General features: G+C 39.5%; 1 protein-coding gene across 1 annotated transcript in view; it reads left to right on the top strand.

Annotated features, from left to right (window-relative positions):
- The first annotated feature begins 15,417 nt into the window (after positions 1-15,417).
- The window catches only part of LOC146328732 (uncharacterized), a 55,777-nt gene continuing 44,722 nt past the window's right edge, over positions 15,418-26,472 (top strand). The window contains exon 1 of the mRNA XM_084716681.1: positions 15,418-15,566. Within this exon, the coding sequence (XP_084572807.1) occupies positions 15,418-15,566 (149 nt within the window). The remainder of the gene's footprint in view (positions 15,567-26,472) is intronic.

The raw sequence follows: 26,472 nt of genomic DNA, 5'->3' as shown, positions 1-26,472 counted from the left end.
GTGTTTCTGGGACTTTACCTGAACAGACTGAGAACACACAGCCAGGCGGAGTCACTGAGACTGTAAAAAGAAGGAGCCCACAGAGAATCAGAAAGAAACCAGCTTACCTACAGGAGTTTGAGACTGAGGGTACAGTGGACAAATTGCAAACATGCATGGACTCTTGTTATACAGCGGTATGTGACATTCCTCAAACTTACCAGGACGCCATAGCATCAACCAAGTCAAGGCAGTGGAAAAATGCCATGAATGAGGAGATGTGATCACTGGAGGAAAACGAGACCTTCAGCCTCACCTTGTTGCCACCAGGCAAGCAGGCAGTGGGGGGCAGATGGGTCTATGCACGAAAGAGTGACATAGATGGATCAGATAAATACAAAGTGTGATTCGTAGCAAAAGGCTACAGTCAAAAACCAGGAATCGACTACGAGGAGACATTCTCACCCACAGCTGACATGACAAGTATGAGAGTGATCATGCAAAAGGCAGCGCAGGAAGATTTAATCCTACACCAGATGGATGTTAAAACGGCCTACTTGCATGCACCAATCGACTGTGAGCTCTACATAGAGCAACCAGAGGGTTATGAGAAAAAGTCAGAAACAGGTGAAAAGCAAGTGTGCAAGTTGCAAAAGTCTCTCTATGGCTTAAAGTAGTCAGGCAGAAATTCGAATGCTATGTTACATACATATCTGACTGAGAATGGCTTTGTGCAGAATCCTGCAGATCACTGTGTGTACACAAAGGAAAAAACATAACGAAAAGGTGATGTTACTTGTATGGGTTGACGATCTTATCATTGCAGCTAGCAATGAGGGTGTACTCAACAGTATAAAGATGATGCTCACTGAGAGGTTTAAGATGAAAGATCTGGGAAAATTGAAGCACTTTCCGGGGATAGATTTTAACCAGATGGTCAAATCAAAATGTCACAGAAGAAATATGTGACCAAAATATTGGAGGGGTTTGAAACGCAGGATTGCAGATCCAGAGAGACTCCATGTGAGCCAAAACTAGAGTACAGATGCTGAAAAGATCAAAGAGCCAAGAAAGCACAGAGAGGCAGTGGGAAGTTTACTTATCCACATGCACTAGACCAGATATCACTTTCGTGGTCAGTAAACTGTCTCAGCACTTTGCTGAACCTTCAGAAGAACACCGGAACACAGTAAAACATGTTCTCAGATACCTCAAAGGTACAGTAGAACAGGAGTTGTGCTTCAAAAGAAGTGAGACAGAGAAACTAGGTCTCAAAGTGTATAGTGATGCTGACTGGGCATCAGATGCAACAGATAGGCGTAGTACATCAGGATATTGTGCCAGTCTGAGTAAGGGAAGTTCTCTGATCTCATGGAAGACAAGAAAACAAGCAACCGTAGCACTGTCTACTTGCGAGGCAGAATACCTATCCTTAGCATCAGCTATACAGGAATGTATGTACTTAGAGCAACTACTCAAGGGTATAGACAAATATCAATGTTCTGCCCTGAATGTGTTTAGTATAGTATAAAAGACCGAGTTCACTGTTAAAAATGTGTTTGTATTGGTATTTTTCAGGAAAAGATTGTGGAGCTTTTATTTTGAAGGCTGTAAAATAGAGGAAGCAGGAAATATGTCACAGGAAGTAGGAAGTATTGAGAACCCCTGTAAACACAGGAAGAGTCTGCAGTTGTATGGTTTCTCCTGTTGAATCCAGTGTAATCCTTGCTGTGAATCCCTCAGAAAACAATGGCCGTGAGTATTATCTGTTCTTTACATGCTTGAGACTTGTTATCGGTGATATCTGATAGACATTTTTGTAAGTTTGTACCAATTTAACAAGTTTATATGTTAATGCTCATGAGACAATTTTGCTGCAACATACAGACCTTCTACTCACTTGGTGCTCATGTTTACTTGTTGTATAGCTTAAATTTACAACTTAACGGTAGATTGTTTACCTGTGTTGTCATAGCAACCCATTGAGTACGTTTTGTATCTTCTTTTCTAGTTTCACTCCAATTCAATGTGTCATCCTGACTTAACCTGCTGTGAAAGAAGTCATTAAAGGAGCAAGCACGCTCGCTTCCTGGCTCTTGAAAAGGAGTTTGGCTGGCTGTTTATTTATGTTAACACTTTGGAAGTAAACACATAAAGAGAACAGTACAATCAATATGCACAAACAAAAGTGTACGAAGACAATCAAGGTACTCTGGCACTAGCCAAAAACCCAGTGAATAGGCAAAGCTGCAAGCACATTGACATTAAGTACCATTTCATAAGAGAAACTGTAAACAATGGAAGGATAATTTTGGAATTACTGTCCTACTGAGCAAATGATTGCTGATGTGATGACAAAGCCAGCCACCAAGCTAAAACTAAATAAGTTTGCTCAGGATTTGTTTGGCACTTAGATATGCAGAGTGTTTTTGTTTACACGGCTAAAGGAAAACTATGTTATTATGTTTTATATTTTATTTTCAGATAACCCAGAGAGCTAAGAGTGAGCGGGGGGGGGGTTAAGTGTTGTAATGTGATGGCGCCCTTACTCCCTGTATTATGGTAGACTGATGTACTGCACTGCTGTATTGTATAAGGTTTACGGTATGTACAGGACGTGACGTCATCACGCTCTGAGTGAGCGCCTGTTGTTGTTGTTTTAGCTTCGGTGATGAGATGACACAGTGTTCATCCATACCGGTTTACACTTTATTGTTAAATAAATATGCCAAGAGGCTGAAGATGATCCGAGTATGTTCTGCTTATAGAGGACTGCGCACTCAAATGAAAACCTTAACAGAAACATATAGAAACAAAAAGAAGCCTGACATACTTTTTCCGCTCAGCACGCTGTGTGTGGTTAACCAGGGCAGGGGTCCCTAACCCGCGGACCCACACGTCGTCCTATACGGACCCGGACCTATAACCAATAAATTATTAAAGGGGACCTATTATACTCAATTTCGGGCCTTTGTATTTGATTTTGGACTCCTATAGAGCAGCTACACACGATCGCCCGCACAGAAAGCTTTGTAGATCGTCAGGACGCTGTGCCTCTTGCTGCATCTCTTCCTTGTGTTTTCTGCATCCTGCGAAAACGGTCTGTGTACTTTACTCCACCCCCGGCCCTCCTCCATGTACGCCTCCCGCCGAGCCCACTCCGCTGTGATTGGTCACACTCCCGAGGACTTCCGAAGTGCTGACAAGCGCTGCCGTGTTGACAAGACAGTGCTCGCCTCTTTAGGAAAGCTAAACAAAGTTAACTGTCCCTCACACCCGAACAATCATTTTTGGAAGCCATTGCTCAACGTACTAACACTGAAATCATTGTAGACAGCAGGGGGCTGTACTACGAAGGAAGCTCAACACAGCCAGGCTTTCTTTGCACAACAAAGCCTAAAACTGCAATCAGAGATAACGGGTATCATGATGTTAATCCAGGCTTTCGTCTTCAGACTCTGTGCGCGTTCATATAAAAGGGGTGTTTGTTGCGTCATTTTGACTCTTATTCCGCATGAAATGAAGCGATCGCGAGCCACTTACTTAAGTCAAAATCATCAAGTTGTTATAATTATGAGCTGTGGAAAGTATACTAAATACATTACGGCAAAAAGCAACATTGTTGCTGCAAATAAAGCAGGAGAAGAAGAATGCCGTCAGAAAATGACTGATGGACTAAATGTGGTCTTAATGCTGCCGTTTATTCTAACATGAAAACCGCACATTAAACAATAAAACTCCATACAGCAGATTTAAACATGATAAAGTCTGTCTGACACTGTCCTATGAGTTTCCAACAGAAACTAACGTGATGGTTAATGACATCGACACCAACCAGATGCACTTATAAAATCTTTCGCGGGTCTAGGGTTCCCTTCTAGACACGACCCTCTGTCTCTGTCAAACTACAGACAGCAGACTGTCTGTAAACAGCACGATGTTACACTCTGCGATGTTTTACACAAAGACTTTATTTGTGTGGACACCCAGGTTTGGTTTGTCACTGATTTTGGCATTTTTATTTTTTTAATCAGTCCGAGTATCAGTGATTGATTAGTGATCAGTCTGCCCTCCTCTCCTCCCTCATCTGTTCACTCTGCTGTGAGAAGGTCTGAAAGTCTCTCACAGAGAAACACAGACTCTCCTGTTTTACGTATAGACAATTGTTTAATTTTATAAGCGCATCCGGTTGGTGTCGATGTCATTAACCATCACGTTAGTTTCTGTTGTAATAAACTCCGTCATTAACAACAGTCTCCTCCACAGGCAGCTTCTCTGCAGTTGTTCTGTGCGTTTCCTGATCAGCTAAACCAGCGCCGGAAAGACTAGAAAAGTTGCGCCAGTTAAAATAGAAGCGTCCCGTCAAAATTTTAAATCTCTTAATAATTTAATGGTTATAGATCCGGGTCCGTATAGGACGGCGTGTGGGTCCGGACTCGGACCGCGGTCCGCCGGTTAGGACCCCCTGATTTAGAGCCAGGCGCCACAGTTGCTCTCCACCTAATGCAAACGCTTGACTGTCACCTGATCAATGAGCAGGCTCTGATTGGCTCTTAATTTTTGACAACAAACACCATGTGTTGTATAAAATACTAATTAGTCTGATATTGTGCAATGAAGTTTTAATCTGTCAACAAGCGGATATTTCATGTCCGATAATAATAAAGGTGATATATATGATTTATCAAACAAACAGTTTCAAAGTGCTGTACAAGGCAGATAAAAGAACAGATGTGACATGTAACAGAAGGGGGATCTCTTCAGTTTTAACTTCAATCGGCGACCAAGAACACATTTCATCTGTTAAACTATCAGCGTGGTCTGCGGACTACAGGTAACCTACAGGTAATCTAACAAGATGTTAGTGTCTCTTCCTCTACACTTCATTGATTGTCAGATGAATGTTGAACTGTACACATCAAAAATTGTAAGAAATGTGGATATTATCAACAACAGGTGACAGAATTGTACACAACATCACAGTATATGAAATTGCTCTTTCATTCTAGATGGCATGAAAATCTTAAATTTAACTTGCCTAAATCTGCAGATACCCTGTGTAGCAGAATATATTTTGTCAGAAAAAAAACAATAGTTACGATTTATTACATCGTCTGTCTGGTGGTCTGTTGCTCATTTATTAACTGCTAAGCTAAGCAATAATTTTATTTATTTGATCATATCAGAACGCATGGAGAGGAAGTTTGCTGCAGTGCGTGGGGTGAGGGGGAGGATTCCAGGAAGCTCAGTGAAGTAAATACCATATGTATGATGATTCAAAGAACGACCGGCATGGGAATCCCATTTCCAGCTACTAAGTCATTATCGAATGGCATCATGGAAAGAAACCGCAAGGAGGGTGGCCTCATTACAGAGGCACTGTTGTTTTTGTTAGTGGTAAGTGTTGAAAGTAGTGTTAAAATGGTTTTAAGTGAAGATTGGCCACTTTGCAGTACTTCAGAATAAGTTTTTAGTGTCCAAACATAAATAGGGCAAGATTCACCCTGTTTTAACGTGTGCTAACTTGTCTGCTGCCTAAAGACTGTCCCACATTTGTTGTGATGATTAATTAGCTTGCACTGTTATTGGTGGAATGTGTTCATGGAAACAAAATGGTTAAAGCAGAAACATGAGCCCTGTTCAAACAAGTCAGCTCTTGATTGAAAATGTTACACGTGTAAATAGAGATAATACCTTTTTGTAACAGTTTTGTCACCATTTCATCATGTACACTGCATACTACAAAATGCTCGAAAGTCGTTAGCTGTCAGTTAAACTGTGTTTCATTAACAGTCACTCATCTACACAAGTTAACTTGGCTCTAAGAGAATGCATGAGCAACACTAAGACATACTAAATCCCATAATCTTACCCATAGTACTCTACATCAGTGGTGCTCATGCTTTTTCACACCAGGAACCCCTAAACTGAGCCAAATTAGACCACAGACCCCTTTTAGATGTTTTTTTTTTTCATAAAGTGTATGAAATCCATAACCAAAATAGTCATATATTCTGTCATTGTGTTAAATATGGATGGAAATACACAAACCTATACAATAAACTAAAAAACTACTATAAAACATATAGTATTACACAACACATACTTGTTGGGATGCTGACAATGTCATACAACATTAGTATGTCAGCTGTGCCCCTTAACCCCTTCAGACCTGCATTTGCATCTGCTGGGCAATTTTTTCTTAACTGATTCTGACTCCTCTCCAACATAAAACAAAGTGGAAAAAACACATTTTTGCTAACTCATGTTTTTAATAGTATTCTTTCATGTCCATTCCAATGGACGTCACAACACGATGGGCGTAAAATGTCATAAAAACCTAAGAAGAATAAGGACCTAAACATCTGGAACTGGGTGTTTGCATGTGTTTGAGTCTGTGTAGAGTTCTGAACATGCACATGAACTTGATGGGTCACAGACAGATCACAGCATGGATAGGGAACAGCAGTGAGGTCATCACCAGGAAAACCCGGAGCCTGCAAGAAGAGAGAGAAATAACGCTACATGCACATGAACACAAGATGTATGATTGTAGATAAGATTACCTGAAATCAGTTTTGCCTTCAGTAAACTATCATGGAACTTCCAACATACAACCATACTTTTTATAGTAGGATAATGAACTGATAACACATTAACTTGGAATGGAACTGGAACCTGAACTTGAGAAGACATCAGCTTGTGGATGTTTTCATGTATTCTCATTTTCGATGAGCAGCCTTGAAGCAGTTTCGTTGTGGCACAAAGCACAAGTGGATGTTGCACTTGTCACAAAAGATGTGTTTTTCCTGTACATGTCATCATAATTTGGCACGTGGTCAACCATGTCATACTGCACTTCAGGTAGAGGCCCTACATCCTGAAATGGTCTGCGAACTGGTCTCTGGGGGACATGCTGTGGTTCTGGGGACATACTGGGTCCTCCACATTTCGCTGCCACTGTTTTATGGACTCTCACCAGACACTGGGCCACATTCATCCTGAAATGGAGGAGATCCTGGATGTCTTTGGTCTGGATATTGGCCCTCTTGGCCTCCAGCCTGTACTCCAAACAACTGTTGACCACAGACATGTCAAAAGCATGTGTTATCATTCACAGGGTCCACTTTTTTGACCGAATTTCTGTACGGTACAGACTGACAAGTTGATCAAGCAGGTCAACGCCACCCATTGCTTCATTGCACAGCTTAACCACCTCTGGATGAGACACCATCACAAATTGTGCCTTCTTTTTGTCCCACCGCTGCACTTCATCCATTCTGCCAGCACCAACGAAGTTGGAGGCCATGAGAACTGGTCTTGTCATACCATTTGACCAGCGCCACCTTACCATCATGGCTTACAACTTCATCACAGCTTCCTCGAGGCTTTTTGGCCATCTCTTTGTCAGACTGTAGAGGAGGCCTGGCAAAGCGAGAGACCCTTGCTGTCCCAGCGGCATAAATTTTCCTCTCAGCCAGCAGCTCCAGAACATTGTACGTTGTGAAATAGCTGTCAAAATACAACTTGTGGTTGGCCTCAGTGATTCGCTGGCTAAGATGGTACACCACTCCAGCTCCAAGTACCAGCTGCTTCCTGTGCTGTTGTGATAGCTCCATTGTAGTGCCTTGGTGCAGTAGGAAGTCGTAGGTCATGCCACTTTCCACACACAGGCAGTATATTTTCTCCCCTCATGGGTGGGGCTTGCTTTTGATGAAATGCTTGACTAAATGGCACCATTTGTTCATCGACGCAAAGGTTCTCCTCTAGTGGAAGCTCCAAGCATCTACTGTGTATGGCATCATAGAAAAGACGTACCTTGAAAAACACATCATTGTTCTCAGCTGGATTCTCCAAATTGTTGACCAAATGCAAATCACGGGGCATGGTGTTTTGAAAAATACCAATGTCCATCCCAGCTTCCCAGTACATGGAGACTCTTGGCATTTTCATCACTCCCATTGCAAGGTGGAGACCGATTAAGGTTCTGATCTCTCCTGAACTTGTTGGCTTGAAAGGGTTTTGGGATATGGCTTTACTATCCTGCTTTACAATCAAGATGTATTTTATTGAGTCTGAAAGTAAAAAGCAAAAAGTAAAACACTAAAGAAACAAAAAACACAAAAACTACAATGGTACTTTGTTATGATGTCACAGTGATTGGCTTTACCCATTATGGGGAAATTGTTTTAAGTGGGCAGGTCTTAGCCCTGCTTAGTTTTGCTCATGCTGATACTTTTTTCATGTTATTGAGAATTTTTTGGAATTTCCACAGTAGAGGTACCAGGAAAAACGGTTTAGTTAACTCTGTGAAGAAAAAGGGTTGAAAAATCTGAGAAATTTACATACAGAGCTCTGACTGAATGCTAGCAGTATTTCGCTGTAATAAGTGTTCAATGCTAATAAAGTCTATTAAATGAAAAAATAAAAATTAAAAGGTTTGTCTAACAGCCATATGTTCAGTATTACAGATATTGAAAGACTACATTTATGTAACTGGAATGGTTTCATATGTTTTTCACTATAGACACTTGTATGAAATTGTATAAATTCATACATAAAACATATGTATTTTATATACTGCCGTTGTATATTTCATAGGCTAACATATAAGATTTCTTATAGAAAAAAGCATAAAGACAACATAGTTTACAATGACATTATATCCTGTAACATACAAAAAACCTGTATGTAATGTTACATACTCACATATGTTTTTATACTGATTGAGTAATTTTAATTAGATGACATATAATAAACTTTTCTATAGCATATAAAGAAAGTATAATTTCCCTGCAATTTATATGCACTTTACATGCAGAAAACCAACATGTAACTCTTTTCATACATGAAAAGCATATGTCTTTAAAGCAGACATACAGTTAAAAACTACAGATAATATGAAACATGTATGGAAAACATAATTTGCCAATTTCCTTATAGACCACATACATAATTTTTACTTGATTCATACTTAATTTTCATTATCTTGTATGAAAAGAATTGAGTTTTTTACTTTTGTGAGATACTGTACATGGTTCTCACAGGACGGTGATGCTACAGACATTTGATGGTCTTACAGACCATGATGCATTGCTGTAGATTAAACTAGTCAACAGTGGCCTCTAAACTAGTTAAAATGAGCCCTTTAACCACCCTTAAACATCTACAGCAGTAAACAGCAGTAACATTGACAGGGAACATTTTACTGTAACATGAATACTTTTACTTTAAGTACATTTATCTGATAATATTTCCATACTTTTACCTCAGTAAGGTTTTGTGAATGACTTTTACTCGTAGTGAAGTATTTTTACAGTGTGATATTAGTACTTTTGCAATAGGAAAGGATCTGAATATTTTTACACTCCTGGTCACCTCAGAGTGACATCATGTCCGTGTATTGTCTGGACAAACAGGCAGACAGACTCCACAGAGGCTGCTGTAGGAAAGTGTGCATGCGCATATGAACGCATGTTCATGCGCAACGTGGTTATCTTCTCTTAGTGACAGATTATAAACGCTGCTGCATGTTGGTGCTCATCAAACATGATAAATAGCTGTATTTCATTCCCACTTCTGTCAGACACAAAGTTACAGGACACCCCTGGATCTGACTGTAAGCACGACAGAGACAGACATGCTGCCCCACACGTCTAACATTAGACAGACAGAGGGAGTTGCATGATGCACTGCAAACTATCTCAACAGCTTAACATCACTGACAGGAATAATATTACACTTCGAGGGGAGGAAACACAAGTGTACCTGGTTACTGTTCACTTCAGTCACTCTTGAGATGTTATTTTCTCTTTATAATATCATAAAATCAACCCCCCCCCCCCCCGTCCCGCAAATCCCACAAATGTGCACCAGATGGCCCGGATGTGATGAATGAAAAGAAATAGGCGAAAGGTCTGATAAAACCAACTTTGGTTTCTCAGCCCTTTTCACCAATGGCTGTATTATCAGCAGGGTTGACGTGAGCAACTGACCCCAAGTAAATAATCAACTCCCAACTTATTCAGAAACAGGGATACGGATATGCAATCTGAGCCAAATCACCAGTCATACAGTGGTTTGTCTGTGCTACAATCATTTTTCATGTGAATCTGATTTTTGTACTGTGATAAACAGTGTAAGAGTGACAATGGCAGCTGCTTTGTACAAACTGACTTGTCAAATGATCAATTTTATTCCTTTTATTTATTCATATTGACTAGACAACATCATGTGATGTGCACTCTTTGCCCTTTATTTGAATTTATTCTTATTGTCATGTTACTGTCTTATTCCTTTATGTTATATTACCTCCTGAGTATCTTGCTCTGCTTTGTCTGTCAAAGCACACTCGGTTTTTAAAGGTGCTATATAAATACAGTTCTTATTATTATTGTTGTTGTTGTTGTTGTTGTTGTTGTTGTTGTTGTAACTGTGATATGAATGAATGATAATAAATGTGGATGACCTGACATAGATGCAAATTTAATTGATGTTCAAAATGTTTACATTTGTAAAACTAAATAAATAAATAAGGTTAATTACAAATTATTTTCACCTGTTGTGTCTTACTATAAAATCTTACTAAATTTAACTACTAATTTAAGTACAGATGAAACATTTCATTAGACAGAAGTGCTACTGATTCAATTTGAAAGCCAGAAGAACAATAAACCGCATTTTATCTCAAAAAAGATTGTGAATGTGTGGGAGTGATACATGATGTACAGATGTTCAGAATAACTAAGAATCGGGAAATATCCCGAGTATTCAACTTGTTTGGTAATGACTGATAACCATTTTGCTATTCTTCAGTTTCCCATGCAATCCAGACGGGCCACAGTGATGATGCAGATCAAAAGTGAAAGAAAAAAGGATGGTTGTCTTAAGAAAAGGAAACATTTGTGACCTTTGATGGAAGGCACCTAAATAGTCCAATTGCAGTTTGGGACAATGTCATTTAAATGCTACAAAATTGCCCAGTTTGAGAAGCCACATAAAAATCAGTTTGTTTTCTGTGCCTGCAGTGTTTTAATTTTTGTTCTCATTTAGTTTATTTATTTGTGGAAAAGTTTTGCATATAATAATGACAGTGTTTATTTTCTTTAAACCAAGGAAGAGAAGTCATTAAATGAAGTCTCTGAATGAAGTCTTGAATACACCCAGCAATAAAACAATTATTTTGTTATGACTCATAGCGCAGCTAAATGGAATTCAGTCATTATTAATCTCGTTATTTACTCCTATTGTTTTCCTACTGTGACATTTCAAAATGTGAAAAAAGGCCTGCAGCAAACTTTCAGTTAATTTAACTGTGAATTTTATCACAGTGATGCACATGAGATGGATCCATAATTCATTGTATTTACATGTCTGACATATATCAAATATTCAAAGTGAAATTTAAAAAATAATTTGATAAAGTCTTGATTGTGCAGGCTGATATCAAGATTGGTTAACTGATAAAGTTGCATTAATCTTATGTAGGAATGCAGCTTTGTTTTGTTTTACTAAAATGTACTGAGAACAGGGCCAGCTGAAGGCATAGACCACGCAGGGACTCACCTAGGGTACCAACCTCTGGTGTTGTCCTTAAAAGAAAAATAAAAGTAAAGAAATAAATCCTCTCATTTTCTGCCTTGAGGCAACAAATAAACAGACAAATAAAGAAATGAAGAAATATATTTGCATCGCCTTCCTTAATTTTCACCTGTCGTGGCCCATGCACACTTTGTGCAAAGAAGACGGAGAGAAGAGGAGAAGGAAAAGAGCCCAAAATGAGATCAATGCATTATCAGTTCATTTCATGACTTACACCTGTGGCACATCTGTGTAGGCTGATTATTTACTTGTTCGTTATGTTGTAACTTCTCTCCGTGCTGCAGCTGCTTTTATTTTATGCATACATTACAACTTAGTAATAATTCAAGTTATAACGTTTTTACTTGTGATAGGTTGATATCTGTTCTATAACTGTCCAGATGCACATCAGAAACATGCAGAAACCCTCAGCTACTGGAAAAGAGACTGCTGCTCCCCCATTGACACCAAACTGTGAGGCATTTAAGTTCGACCAATTATTTGTTATCTGTGTAATTGCTAATACGCTGCTGTATTATAATTATTATTATTGATGTTGCTGTTGTTTTGGTTGAATGTTACAGTTACACCTTGTGTTACTAACTACATGTGGGGTGTAGTCATATCAAACATTCATTTGCACGGTGCTGCACCACGTCAAACATTTCAGATACCTCCAGTGAAAAACAGCCTGCAGGTCAAAAATATCAAGCCCCAACACATCCACATTACTATATTTCAGTCAGGAGAGACTAAGAGTAAAGGAAAATGGTTTATTGACACGTGCATGAGATATGAAACATGAAAAGTCTTTGGCAGTTAGACCCCATTGAGGTGAAACAATATGCACATATATAAATGGGGGTGATGAAGCTGTAGAGAAGAGAACCCCCCGGGGTCTAGACACTGGTGGTGGTGGTGATGATGAGGTGCAAAGCAGAGACTGGTGAGGTGAAGTGGCTCCAGACTGCTGCTGCCTGGACCTGAAGACTGGAGGAGAGGGCGTCAGGGAGGATCGAGGTGAACATCTTCTGGCTGCCTGGGTCCAATGACTAGAGGAGGGTCGTGCGACTGACTGAATGACAACTGATGGAGCAAAGACAGAGGTGATTTAAAGTTTGGCAACAGCAAATTGATTGGCTACCGCGACAGTGGCAAAATCTGATTGGATAGTAAAGACGAAGGTGAACGCCCACAAACAGCTGATTAGAGGGAATAGGAGAAGAGAGCTGGAGTAAAGGAAAGTTGTGAATGAAGGCAGTGTAATAGAAGGTCTTCCTGATTCATCACAGGACTAACACATAGAGACAGACAACCACTCACACTCACATTCACACCCATGGTCAATTTAGTGTCACAAATGAACCTAATTAATGCATATCTTTGGACTGTGGGAGGAAGCCAGAGAACCCAGAGAGAACCCATGCAGACACGAGGAGAACATGCAGACTCCACACAGAAAGGCCCTGTACCAGCCATAAACTCCCCAGTGCCCCCAGGTGGCTGCAAATTTCATTTATATCGTTAATAAAATAAAAATATATTTATTAACTAAAATCAATTAAATATATATTTTTTTGTCTCATAATCATTGTAGTGACCATAGGCCATCTATGTGGGGACACTGGATTTTATGCCCCCTAAAGCTGAAGTTGGGGGTGCAGTGACCCACCCAACCTTGAGGCAAAGCAGGAAAAAATTCATTTGTAAAACTGCCATAGTCAAATAAATTTGTCATTTGCAAGGGCCACAAATAAAGTCACAGAATGTGCTATATTATTAAGATTTAAGTGTTAAGTGTGCTTATGTAACTGGTTAACAAGCACAAACCACCATGAATTCAAACACCTCTGATCATTAATAAACTCAATACAGGAAGTTGTGGCTCAACCATCTACAGCTTTGTGTGGAAATGCTTAAAAATATTAAATGGTGAAGATGCATATTGTGCGCTGCTGGAGAGATAAAATGTGCTGGACTTAGGTCTCCTGCTACAAAGGTCGAAGCTTCAAGAACACTTTATCCAAAACCCTTCTGAGTGTAACACTGCGCTGCGTATGATGGATTTATCTTCAGCAGTTGGCTGCAACAAACAGCGCCCTTCACTGAAAAAAGATAATAAAATCCCCCTTTTCTGGCTTCAGGAGCAGTGTATACATTACAATTGTGGTATTTTTCCCCCCCGATAAAAATAATTCAACAATAAAAGCCTACCTGGAATTATTTCTCTTGTTCTAATTATTGTAACATCTTGAAATTTAATTTTAAAGAAAGAGGGAAAGCTTGCTTGCATTATTTCTGCTTTTACATCAATCCCAGTTGAGAGCGGGTACTGTGATTGGTTTCCTTCTGAGGAACACAGCGTGTGGCCAATTGCATTTTAGAAAAGAAAAAACAGCAACAGCTGACTTCAATGCTATGCTTAGCCTAAGAGTAACAAGTAACAACAACCTTCCAAGAAATGTAGTGGAGTCAAAAGTACAAAATTTGTCCTTGAAATATAGTGGAGTGAAAGTCGTGAATGTGTGAAGTGTCTGAAGTCTGATGTTTCCTTGTCAAGGAGTTAAGCGCTGAGACAGAGTTCACTTCTAACTGAAAAGATGCCAGCCTGGTTGGCTGGTTGAAAGGAGGGGTTGTTAGAAGTTGTGTCCCTTCCTGGCAACACATACAATTCATAAACGTTAGCAACCCATCCTTCAAAATAGCATATCCAAACATGCATTTTTACATAGCAACCAATCAAAATCATGTTGTTGAAGATTGATCAGATATTTTACATAAACAATAACTTTCAAAGACGAGTTAAGACCTGAAATGACAGCGTGATAAGCCCCACCTGGTATTGCACCTGGATCAGTCCAAACAAAATTTGCACTACAATGCAGCTCTGTTCTGTGGAAGTATTTTAGAGACCTTGTGACCATGTGTCAGAAACACACATCAGTTCACCTAACACACAAACAGGTCTTTCACACATATTGCAAGCCTGTATTGCACAGGTGTCCCTCCTGTTCCCATAGGAGGCAGGCGTGCTCATGGCAAGGAAAACGGGTCGTGGATGGGAGGCTGTGGTGAAAAACCACAGTCAAGTTAGATCACTTGTAGGCAACCTGTAGTTTGCAGACCACATTCATAGCTGAAGAAATTCAGTGCGTTCTTGATTGCTGATTGAAGCTGAAATAGATGATATCCACTGTCACATGAGCCCCTGTTCTTTTGTCTGCCTTGTTGTTGTACCACTTTGTAACTGTTCGTTTGATAAGTCATGCATTATTTGCCACAAAATATATGCTTGTTAACAGATTACAACTAAATTGCACAATGTAACGACTCTCTTCCGTGACAGCAAAAACAACACATCTTCCAGTTACTGTTGTGCTGAAACTTGAGCTTGCACACATTTTCCAGCTCACTACTTAACTGTCCCTCAAAACTGGCAAAGTTGTGTGCTGGTACGTCTGTCACACCTAGGAGAGGCTTACAGTTTGACTCTGCGAAAACAAACATAGACAGACTTACACTTGTTACTTAACAAACACTCCACATGGCTCATGCCTAAAAAATCTAACCAACCCAACTAACAAAGGCAACAAGTATGAGGGACAGCAGGGACAAAGTCATTAATTCATTCATATTCTACAGACACTTCTGTCTGGTATTCACTAAAAATCACTCTCCAGACTCCAACTGGTCCAAAATGCAGCAGCTAGGCTTCTTATCGGTTTTAACAGGCGACGTCACATCACCCCAATCCTGTCTTTCCTCCATTGGCTTCCTGTGCACTGTAGAATTTATTTTAAGATTTTACTGATCACTTTTCAAGGTTGCCTGGGTCTGGCCACTAGCTACATAGCCGAAATGTTAACCCCTTATGAGCCGGTACGCAGCCTTAGATCCTCAGGCGAGGCCCTCCTGATTGTTCCAAAGTCGAGGCCTAAATCTAAAGGTGATCGCACTTTCTCCATCAGGGCCCCTCAACTTTGGAACGGCCTGCCTGAGGAAATAAGGTATGCAGAATCAGTGACATATTTTAAATTACTTATCAAGACCCATTTTTATAGACTTGCTTTTATGTGATGTCGTTGTCTTGTTGTATTATATTTTGATATTACATGATGTTGTCTTATTCAATTCCTTCATTATTTCTATTGACTTGACAACATCATGTTATGTCTCTGTAATCTCGCCCCTCTTTATTTTAATTTATTCTTAGTGTCATGTGTTTCTAGTTTTACTGTTCTTATCTCTTTTACTGTGTTGTACTGTTTTTCTGTGTTTTAGTATCTTTGTTTGTGTCTTGTTTTACTTCAATTTTAGCTTGCTCCTATTTGGCCCTCTGTAGTTATTTTGCCTCCTGGGTATCCTGCTCTCGTGCTCTTTTGCTTTGTCTGTCAAAGCACTTTGTAAACTCAGTTTTTAGGGGTGCTATATCAATAAAGGTATTATTATTGTTGTTGTTGTTGTTGTTGATGCCAGAGGTCAGAGGAGAATGGCCAGACTGGTTCAGGACAATAGAAAGGCAACAGTAACTCAAATAACCACTCGTTACAACCAAGGTATGCAGAAGACCATCTCTGAACACACAACATGTTGAACCTTGATGCAGATGGGCTACAGCAGCAGAAGACCACACCAAGTGCCACTCCTGTCAACTAAAACAGGAAACAGGCCACAATTCATACAGGCTCACCAAAGAAGATTGGAAAAACATTGCCTGGTCTGATGAGTCTTGATTTCTGCTGCAGCATTCAGGTGGTAGCGCCATAATTTGGCATAAACAACATGAAAGCATGGATCTATCCTGCCTCGTATCGATGGCTCAGTCTGGTGGTGATGTAATGGTGTGGGGGATATTTTCTTGGCACACTTTGGGCCCCTTAGTATCAATTAAGCATCATCTAAATGCCACAACCTACCTGAGAATTGTTGCTGACTCTGTCCATCCCTTTATCACCACAGTGTACCCATCTTCTGATGGGTACTTCCAGCAGGATAATGCAATATGTCATAAAGATCAAATAATCTCAAACTGGTTTCTTGAACATGACAGTGACTTCACTGTACTCCAATTGCCTCCACAGTCACCAGATCTCAATCTAATAGGGCACCTTTGGGATTTGGTGGAATGGGAGATTTGCATCATAGATGTGCAGCTGAAAAATCTGCAGCAACTGCATGGCATGACCAAAGTCTCAGAGGAATGTTTCCAGCACCTTGTTGAATCTATGCCACAAAGAATTAAGGCCGTTCTGAAGGCAAAAGGGGGTCCAACCTTCTATTAGCAAAGTGTACCTAATGAGGTGGCCAGTGAGTGTATATGAAGAATGGATCCAGCAGGAGGTCAAGGAACTCACCAAACAAGCTTGAACCATATGACCACCTCCTCAAAAGAGGACAAACAACACAGTGAGAGATAACTGTTTATTCTACACTTGACAAAAATTTAATTGAATCTATCTAGCAGAGTTTCAGGAGCAGGACCACACCTCAACCGCACCTCTGAAGGCATAAATACCCACCTAACCCCCCCCTTCCTCTTTTGCTCGTATTCCGCAACAGAATAGAGACCAAATGACATTGATTTGAAGACGCTATCAAACAGAAAACACTGCATCCATTCGTCAATTCAAATTACTTAATCCACTCACTCATCTCACCTAAGTATGGATTCCATTTCAATATCCCCGTCGGATAAAGATTTATTTGAATGGAACCAGAATGATTACGTCCAAAGTTTTCTCCAGCCCACACTAGCGGCCAACTCTGCCGAAGCTGAAAACCTTTCGCTGGTTGGCATCCCAGAGACCCCGTTTTCGACAGTCCAGTGCTCCACCAAGTGTGTGAGTCCGGCAAGCCACCACACTGTCTCCTCCATGGTCTGCATCTCACCCGGCTCATTGCTCCTCCATATTCAAGCCCACTACGATTCACCAGGCGAATCCTCAGCGTCTCCCAGCCCGCCTCCCTCATCAGATAAGAGAGGAAGAAGAAAATCAAGGCAACTGTTAAAGAGGAGAAGAGCAGACACCCATTCCAGCACCGTCAGTGCCCATACCCCCGCCTCCTTATGAATCTACACACACAACTAGTGCAGGCCTGTACCCAGCGAAAGAGTTACGAGAGGTAGAGGGCAAAGTAAAAGGCTCCTTTACTCTGACCTTGGCTCAGACATGTGAGGAAGAGAGCAGTGATTCTGAGGAAGGAGAAACAGAAGAAGAGGAGTTAGAAAACAAATAGGATGGGGCAGAAGAGAGAGAAGAAGAACTGAGTGAAATTTCTTCCACTAAAAGCCAGAGAGAAGCTGATCTTAGGATGAAAGCAGCACAACAAAATAGATGTAAATCTGCAGCAGAGCAGGAAAAAGAGAGACAGAGAGCTCTTAAGGAAATTTTAGATCAACAAGAACAACAGGTTAAACTTTTTAGGGAATCACAACAGAAATTGCAAAAAGCCAAGGAAGCAAAGTATACAAGAACAAGTGAACCAAAGCAAACAAGTGCCAGATTAACCAGTCAGAGCTCGTGGAGAGATGATGAACTTGACAAGCTATCTTCTGTGTCCACACAAGAAGATTAAGAATATTCTGGCACAGGGGCCCTCTAAAGAAGTACATGACATATTGGATATGAAAAATTCTGGTCCAGGACATGATGAAATAAGAGCTAGTCTTGTTAAGAAGGTAGTCTTGTCTATTGTTGAGCCCCTCACCTATGTTCTAAGCTTATCCCTAAAAACAGGTGTATTTAGTAATTATCGTCCCATATCTCTTTTACCCAGTTTTTCTAAAGTTTTAGAGAAACTAGTATATTCAAGAATTAAAAAACATTTAGATGAAAGCAACATACTGTAAAGCCATCAATATGGTTTTCGGAAAAAAAAAAAGTCAACTGAAATGACTCTTTTACAACTAGCTCATAAAATCTCTACAGCTTTAGATAATAAAAAAAATTCTCTTGGCATATTCTTAGACTTGTCAAAAGCCTTTGATACTGTTGATCACAATATCCTTATTACTAAATTACAAAAATATGGCTTTCACGATGTTGCTCTGAAATGGTTGACTGATTATTTAAAGGACGGAACAATATGTATCTATAAATATACATATATCAAATAGAGCTAAGCTGCTTTGTGGGGTTCCTCAGGGTTCCATCCTTGGACCTCTCTTGTTTTTGATATATATGAATGATTTACCCAGGGTCTGTAATAATGTCCTGCCTCTTTTATTTGCTGATGACACGTCTTATTGCTTCAAATGAAAATTTTGGCACACTGATTTGAGAAGCAAATGAAGAGCTGTCATCAGCTATTGTTGACTATTATTGTTGACTATTATGAAGGTTTATTGTTTACAATAAAGAATGGTGATTAAGGCAGGTAATTGCCAGTAGAAACGTGGTCAGCGTTAACTCTGACCAGGCGTCATAAGGCACCGAATTTCGCAAGACTATCTCTTTTGAGGAGGTTAAGGTAGACAACAGTTTAGAAAATTCCATTTAAAAAAAATCTAAGGGGGTATCCCCATAAGTAGTGCCAACATGAGAGACATGTTAGAATTGAAGAGGAGTTTGTGAGCAAATTTACTTATGTTTTCATTATGTATTTGGTTAAATCAAGGTAAAATCTTATTGCACATAATGATCGTGTTGCTGACATACTACTCGTTAGTGGAATGTTTGGTGATTTCTTAGCTGTTTTGATTTAATTTGTTTATTTTACATTTGATTATAGGGGGCTTATTTACTGATCATTCTCGAAATAAGGTTTCAGGTGAATCATCTCAGACAATTACTGTACATGTTTGATTACTGTGACATGCTTGCTGTTGTTATAAGTATACTATATACATAAATATAACTGGATTATCACATAAAAACAGAATATTCTGCACTATCGTATGGCCTTAAGCCCAAGTTGTATTCCATATGAGTTTATTTTTCTTATTTTTGTTAAATTTTCACTACTGATTTCATTGATTTGCACTTATACTATATATTTGTATTGTTGTGTGCCACACTGTTGTCTTTGCTGTCGTCTTTTCTAGCACCTGGTGTCCCCCATACAGCCTAACTGTCAGACCAGCTGTTTTTTCCATTGAAAATAATGATTTCTTCTGTCATTTAATTATTATTATTTTTTTAAATATAAGGTTAATTCATGCGAATCTAAGGGAAGCAGCCATTTGCTAGAATATGAATGACATTATGGTCCAGTAAGGCAAATTTTAATACACAAATATGTTTGAACACAAGCCAAAATGTTTAAAGTGGGAGGAGGCTCCTAGAGCCTCCAAATTAGATTGATTTTTCTATCCAGAGAGATCAATAAACTTGTTAATCCTCCAGTGATTTTTCCAGACTTTGGCTGATTCTTCTTGTTGATGGTTTAAACTCTGACAATACAAAGTGATAACAGTGGTTTTTCATTAAGGTTATTAGGGTGTTGTGGCTTTAAGCCCAGACCTCACTGGCCTATTTTTCTGAGACTTTTTGTCACAACAAAGCACCTTCAAAGTCCTCCCCATCCACCCTGATTTCTGGTGATTGTTTGGCGTCCGCTAGCGAGGTGCATACTACTTCGCCATCAGACTCACATTTGGCTGCAGAATCAGCCTCAAACTCTTCAACACCCTTTCAGAAGCCCCCTGCTGGAACCTGTCTTATAACCATTAGATTCCATTCCTCTTCCACCTCTTGGACAACTTCCTCGTCATTACCCCTCCCTCCTTGCCACCTGCTTCAAGTCTGGTCACTTTAATCTTTGTTTTCTTCAATCTCGGGGCATAAATACCCACCTAACCCTCTCCTCCACTTTCGCTCTCCTATTCTGCTGCTTATTAAACAGCATTATTATTGCACAGGTGTGTCTTGGACACAATAAAAGGCCACTCTTAAATGTGCAGTTTTATGCTCAAAAACAACATTTATCAGGCAGTGTATTGTGGCTATTTCACATAGGGCTGCAGTTACCGAGTTGCCTAAACCTAACCTACCCAACTAACAAAGGGACAGTAGGGTGGGTCATGACTTAACCCTATTTGAAATAGCCTTAGAGTTGGATTCAGGACCTTCTCTCTCTGCAACAACTTTTTCCCTAAATCAGTTTTTTTAATCTTTCTTAAAACCACAATATTTTAGAATTGAATACTCTTAATTTATTTTGATTGTATGTGTGTTTTTATTCTGTGTTTTAGTGCAATTGTATTTTAACCTCATAGTTTAGAGTGACCTTTTATTGTGATGAGTCAACAGTTAGGCTTAACAGGTTCATTGGTTCATTCAAAGACATGCACCTGATGATATTTTCTCTTTTGACTAAATACTTGAAAATATGACATCTCTAAATATAACAAGCCTGACTGCAGCCTGACATCCTCTAGTAGGCGTAGATCGAGGCCATAGGGTCAGAGGGGGGAGAGCCATTAGATTCAGGGTCTTCCCTCTCAGCAACATCCTGACAACTTTTTCTCTAAATTTAAAAAAAATGTTTAAATCTTTCTTAAAACCACTATATTTTAGAATTGAAGTCTCTTAAAGGGTTAATTTATTTTTATTGTATTTATGTTTTTATTCTGTTTTTTAGTGCAATTATGTTTTAACCTCATGTGTTACTGAATTACTGTTAATGTTAACAAGCAACCTTAAAGTATTTGTAGTCCGGGGCACTTTCCCCCAGCTGCTTTGATCAATCACAGTCCCTGTTCGGTGCGCTGTTGCTAAGTAGGAGCTGGCATTCAAAGTTTTTAACGTCTCATGCTGTTTGTCACAAGCAAATCTCGTGTGTTTAACTTGTAAAATGTCGATTTAACTAATATTTGCACACAGTCTTACTTTTGGTTCGCTCTGCTAGCCGAGAACATAAAGATGTTGCTTACTGTCAACCTAATGTCTGTACAGTAGCTGACTGTACCTTTACAATAACAATGTCAGTAGCCAGCTAGACAGTACCTGAACGTCTCATTTATTAGACTAAGTTTGGTAAATGTTCACTGAACCTCTCTCCCGGCATTATCCACGGTAAATAAAAAGTCATGTACACTTCTCATGTAACTTATTGCCTGAACAGCTCATGTATTAAACTTGTCAAACGTGCATTTAATTTCTTATTTACTTTTCTTTTTTATTTATTTAAGATCATGCCGTGCTTCTCTCTCCCAGTTAACATGAGGATTTCCTGTCAGCGTTTTGTGTGCACCTACTGCATACAGTAAAATGGCCTTTTGTCTGCGGAAAATCTTGCATATTTAACTTGTCAAATGTTGATTTAACTAATTTATCTATTTTCCCGCAATCTTACTTGGTGGTTAACTTTGCTGGTTAAGAACATGAGGAGAGTAGGGTGTCCCTGCAGAACCAGAGGCAGCAGTTTCAGGACCGCACTTTCAGGACTGCAGTTCTAGGATCCTCTGGTTTTCACAACAGCACCACGTTGCGAGTCGGATGACATCCTGCCTCCGGTTCTGCAGGGACACCCTACTCAGTTGAATGAGTATGACATCAAAAATGTGAGTACTAATGTGTCATTTGTTTAATGTTAAAAGTCAATTCTGCTGTCTTGAATTAGCAAAGGTAATGTTTATTAGTAGAAATGAATAGGTATATTTCATAGTAACTTAAAATCATTGGCAACAGCTTGTTATGTTTAGGATAGCAAAAGAATTTGTGCAGGTGTTGAATAAAACCATTGCACCATTTAACGTCTAGGTGTGTTTACTTGATGACCATGATAATTCTAGCCAGCATATTAGTCAAACAGATAATACATGATATGCATTTTTAAGAGTCCATTATTATGTAGACCCGGGTTTTCAAAGTCTGACCGTGGGCCTCCCCTCAGACCAAGCGTAGGAAAAGGCGCCCACTCATAGTTAGTAGTTGTATAGTTAGTTTTGCGCAGTTCCTGGGTGCCTGAGATTATGATTTCTATCTGACTATCTGATATTGCTGTTTACATAACTTGACTACATCAAATACATAAAAAGATCTGTCTGAAGGCATTTATTCTGACTCTGGGAAAGTGTGAAAACAGTAAAATCCTCTCTTTATCCAAATCACACACACAGGCTATTTTAGATGATCTCTTTTTGATAAGTAATGTACTATTTTCACTCCCATTCACTGAGCCTCCCCTGAAACTGTTTGGAGTCCCCCCTGGGGAGACCACTTTGAAAACCTCTGCTGTTGACCTTTCCTGCAAATTTCATGGGCAAAAATTAAGCTCAATTCAGGACAGCAGATTGAAGATTTTTTGTGCTCTATTATAATGTAAGACTGTAATCTAAATGTCCATTTTTAACAATTATGTTCTGTTTTTGTTTTTCTTTTAAAGATGCATGTAACAATCCAAAAAGGCAAGTGTTTGCCTGACTTGAAAAGGTACAGCTAATGCTGCACAGCCTACCACTGCCCATTCTGTGGGCCCACTTTGTTTTATCCCATAAAGTTGAGCAAGGTCAGAGCTCATTGGGACTCACATTTCAACAGGGCAGTTTTTCATGCAGGTGAAGTTTGCAAACAATGCAAACATTGTTTAATAGTTTATTATTGCCTACATACAAATTCTCCTCGTCACTGTCAAAATTCTTTCATCATGGACCTCCATAAGAAGGGAGTATTCCATTTGTCAGGTAAGAATGCAAATAGACTTATTTAGATGTTAATTAGAGAATTGATTACTCATAAGTGACTTTTTTGTAATGTTATCATTTTTTTTTTTCCACAACCTCCAGCGGACTTCAGTGGAGAAGTTGATGTTGAACGTTTCTAGGAGGCACTTACAATGGAAAGGATCGGTCAAGGATTTGTAACAAGTAATGCAAGACAAGATTAACAAGCAATTATTGTCTGAAGAACAAACTTGAAATCAACACATGGTGATGGATAAAATGTTTACAAATGAAGCTCAGCGTAAGTTCAATCAGGAAGCCCTTCTATTACACTGCCTTCATTCATAACTTTCCTTGACTCAAGCTCTCTCCTCCTATTCCCTCTAATCAGCTGTTTGTGCGCGTTCACCTTCGTCTTTACTATCCAATCAGAATTTGCCACGGTCGTGGTAGCCAGTCAATTTGCTGCTGCCAAAACTTTAAATCGCCTCTGTCTTTGCTCCATCAGTTGTCATTCAGTCAGTCGAGCGACCCTCCTCCACCCCTCTCTCCTCTAGTCATTGGACCCAGGCAGCCAGAAGATGTTCACCTCGATCCTCTCTGACGCCCTCTCCTCCAGTCTTCAGGTCCAGGCAGCAGGAGTCTGGAGCCACTTCACCTCATCAGTCTCTGCTTTGCACCTCTTCACCACCACCAGTGTCTAGACCCCGGGGGGTTCTCTTCACTACAGCTTCATCACCCCCATTTATATATATATACATATTGTTTCACCTCATTGGGGTCTAACTGCCAAAGACTGTTCATGTTTCATATCTCATGCACGTGCCAATAAACCATTTCTCTTTTACTCTTAGTCTCTCCTGATTGAATTAGCAATATCTCATTTTGTTTCAACTCTGATATGTATGGACAATATGTTTCTTGTGTTTTTCTGAAGCTCACCAAAAAAATCCCTTTGCTGTTACGCCAGCTTTCCATTTTTGGGCACCTTTTTTGCGCAACACACGGTTCTCAAATCAGGTTATTTATTCGAAAACATCCGTACCTTCAAGCCAGCTGAGGCCCAAGACATTACAGTCTCAGGGGACGGACTGAGAGAGGAACTATACAAACAGAGGGTAAAAACATCCTTTTTAGGAGTTATTTAGAAGCCAATGATTCCCCTGAAAATAAAGCTAAGTTAATACCCTTATTAAGCAGTAATTATGTTAATTAATCTACCCTTTTTAAGTGTTTCCAATATTTCTGTTAACTCATCAGTGATCATGTCGTCCATTTACTTTCAGTGAAGTGGAGGAATTTGAAAGAGGAATAGATAAACAATTGAGGAGAGAAGGGAAGCCATTCAATTGGTATGTAGGGCTGTTACCTAATTCACAATCTGGGGGTTGAATATTGGAGGGTCAGGAAAAAGTCAAAAGTCAATAAAATGTTATTTCTACTCTGTTTTCTTGCATCCCTCTCTTTTCCTCTCTCTCAGGAGTCATGGAGGCCTTTAGGGGTTCTCCTACAAATAGATTTGTGTGTCAGCCAGTCCCCTAGGCCCTGCTGTGCAGATTTCAAGCTGCAATTGCATTGCAACTTTTTTGTTTGTTTTTCAATAAAAGGATGTTCACAAAAAAGACATGTCCTATGTTTCTGAACAAAATGTAAGATAAAATGATTCTGGTATGTTTTAGAACCGTTTTAAGAATTTTAGGCATATTTAGATGATATTGGGATAATATGAATCACAATTATTTTGGCATTTGGGTGGAATAAACCTCCAATATCCTTTAATATTGTATTAAGTACTAAGTATTAAGTAGAGTGAAACTGAGTGAAAGGGGAAATTATTGCACGTTCATATTGATCATAGCATTAGCAAACATGTAAAGACATGTTTAGCACAGATTAGAAATTTGTAGGCTCAATCTGATGCTTTTTCTTTTTTTTGCTCACATTCAATTTTTCCACAAAAATTGATATGTGGACTTGCACAAAATAGTTTTCTGTGCTTAAAATATTTTTCTTTGCTCAAAATATTTTTCTGTGCTCACTAAATATTTTGCTGTGCTCAAAATCTAGAATTGCTCACTCAGGATTGTGGCACAAATATAACTCCACAGGTATGGTCACTTGTCAGTTACCCAGTCAGATGTAGCCACTGTCTCCATCAGCCAATCATCATCAATCTTGCCAGCTGTTCTCCTCTCTGCTGCTGTCAGCTGTCATTAACAGTGTGGAATCGTTGCAACCTTCATATGCAGAGTCCAGGCTGAGCCTTCACCCCCAACAGTGTCTAGACTCCATCGGGGCATTCCTACTTTAATTGCGGCTTCACTAAACCCTTATACATCTCGATGACTTTCCACATTTCTCATCCAGATTGTGCACATGTCAAATAAATATATTTTGTACACTCAGAATGGAACGAAGTCTCTCCTGATGTACGTATTTGGTCTGTTCCTTGTTTCTCGTCTGTTGGTTGAAACATAAAGCATAAATTATCATCAGCTGATGTGTAATATCTTTTAGCAAAATTCATTCCTAGTTCTACACTCATTTTTATATATATGCTGTTTAGACCTCGGTTATCTGAAACAAAACTGCTTGGTTTTCAGTAAGAGAAGTACAATATACATATTAATGTGGGCTATGCCATACAAAAACTTCGGACTATCACAGACTGATATTTCTTTAGCGAGGATACTGCTTTGAAACCATCACGAAGAAAAAAAGCAAAGAAAAAGCAAGAAATAGTCTATTGGTACCGTAGTGCCATTTGATTTGTTGTCCAAAGTGACTTATGTGATTTTATTCAGAAAGAAGCGTCAGCTTATTTCTGAATGGAGACTTATTTTAAAATAACATAACATAGATTGCCTTTCTTTGAGAAACTCTGGGCGACAAATCGTCGCCCTTTTTCTCACTCTCTGCTTGCCATTTCGTTTCTGGCACCTTGATTTGGCTTTTGCGTTTGATATTCTGTAGAGGCATCGGGTAAGTCAGGAAAAATCATCATCAGGATATCTGTCGCTGTCCAAACAGGCTGAAACAGAAGGAAGGACCGAATCATTTATTTGGGATGTGGCAAGCAAGAGATGTAGATGGTCTTAGTCGAAAAAGGAACAGGCAAAACGACCATGATTTTATTTCTGCAATTCCAAACGGCTAGCTAAATAATTTTCTCAGATAATTCAAATCCAACGGCCCTTAAATCACCCGAGCTTCCTGTTCCGCTTGACGACGTCAAAAGTGATGAGACTGATCGGCCTGAGAAAATGTAAAAGCACATCACATTTGTTTGTAATGTTGGTCAGTGTGAC

The sequence above is a fragment of the Lutjanus erythropterus genome, chromosome 4 (genome assembly GCF_056507025.1).
Source record: "Lutjanus erythropterus isolate fLutEry1 chromosome 4, fLutEry1.hap2, whole genome shotgun sequence".
NCBI classification, from domain to species: Eukaryota; Metazoa; Chordata; class Actinopteri; order Lutjaniformes; family Lutjanidae; genus Lutjanus; species Lutjanus erythropterus.
This window is presented reverse-complemented; position numbering and strand designations above follow the sequence as displayed.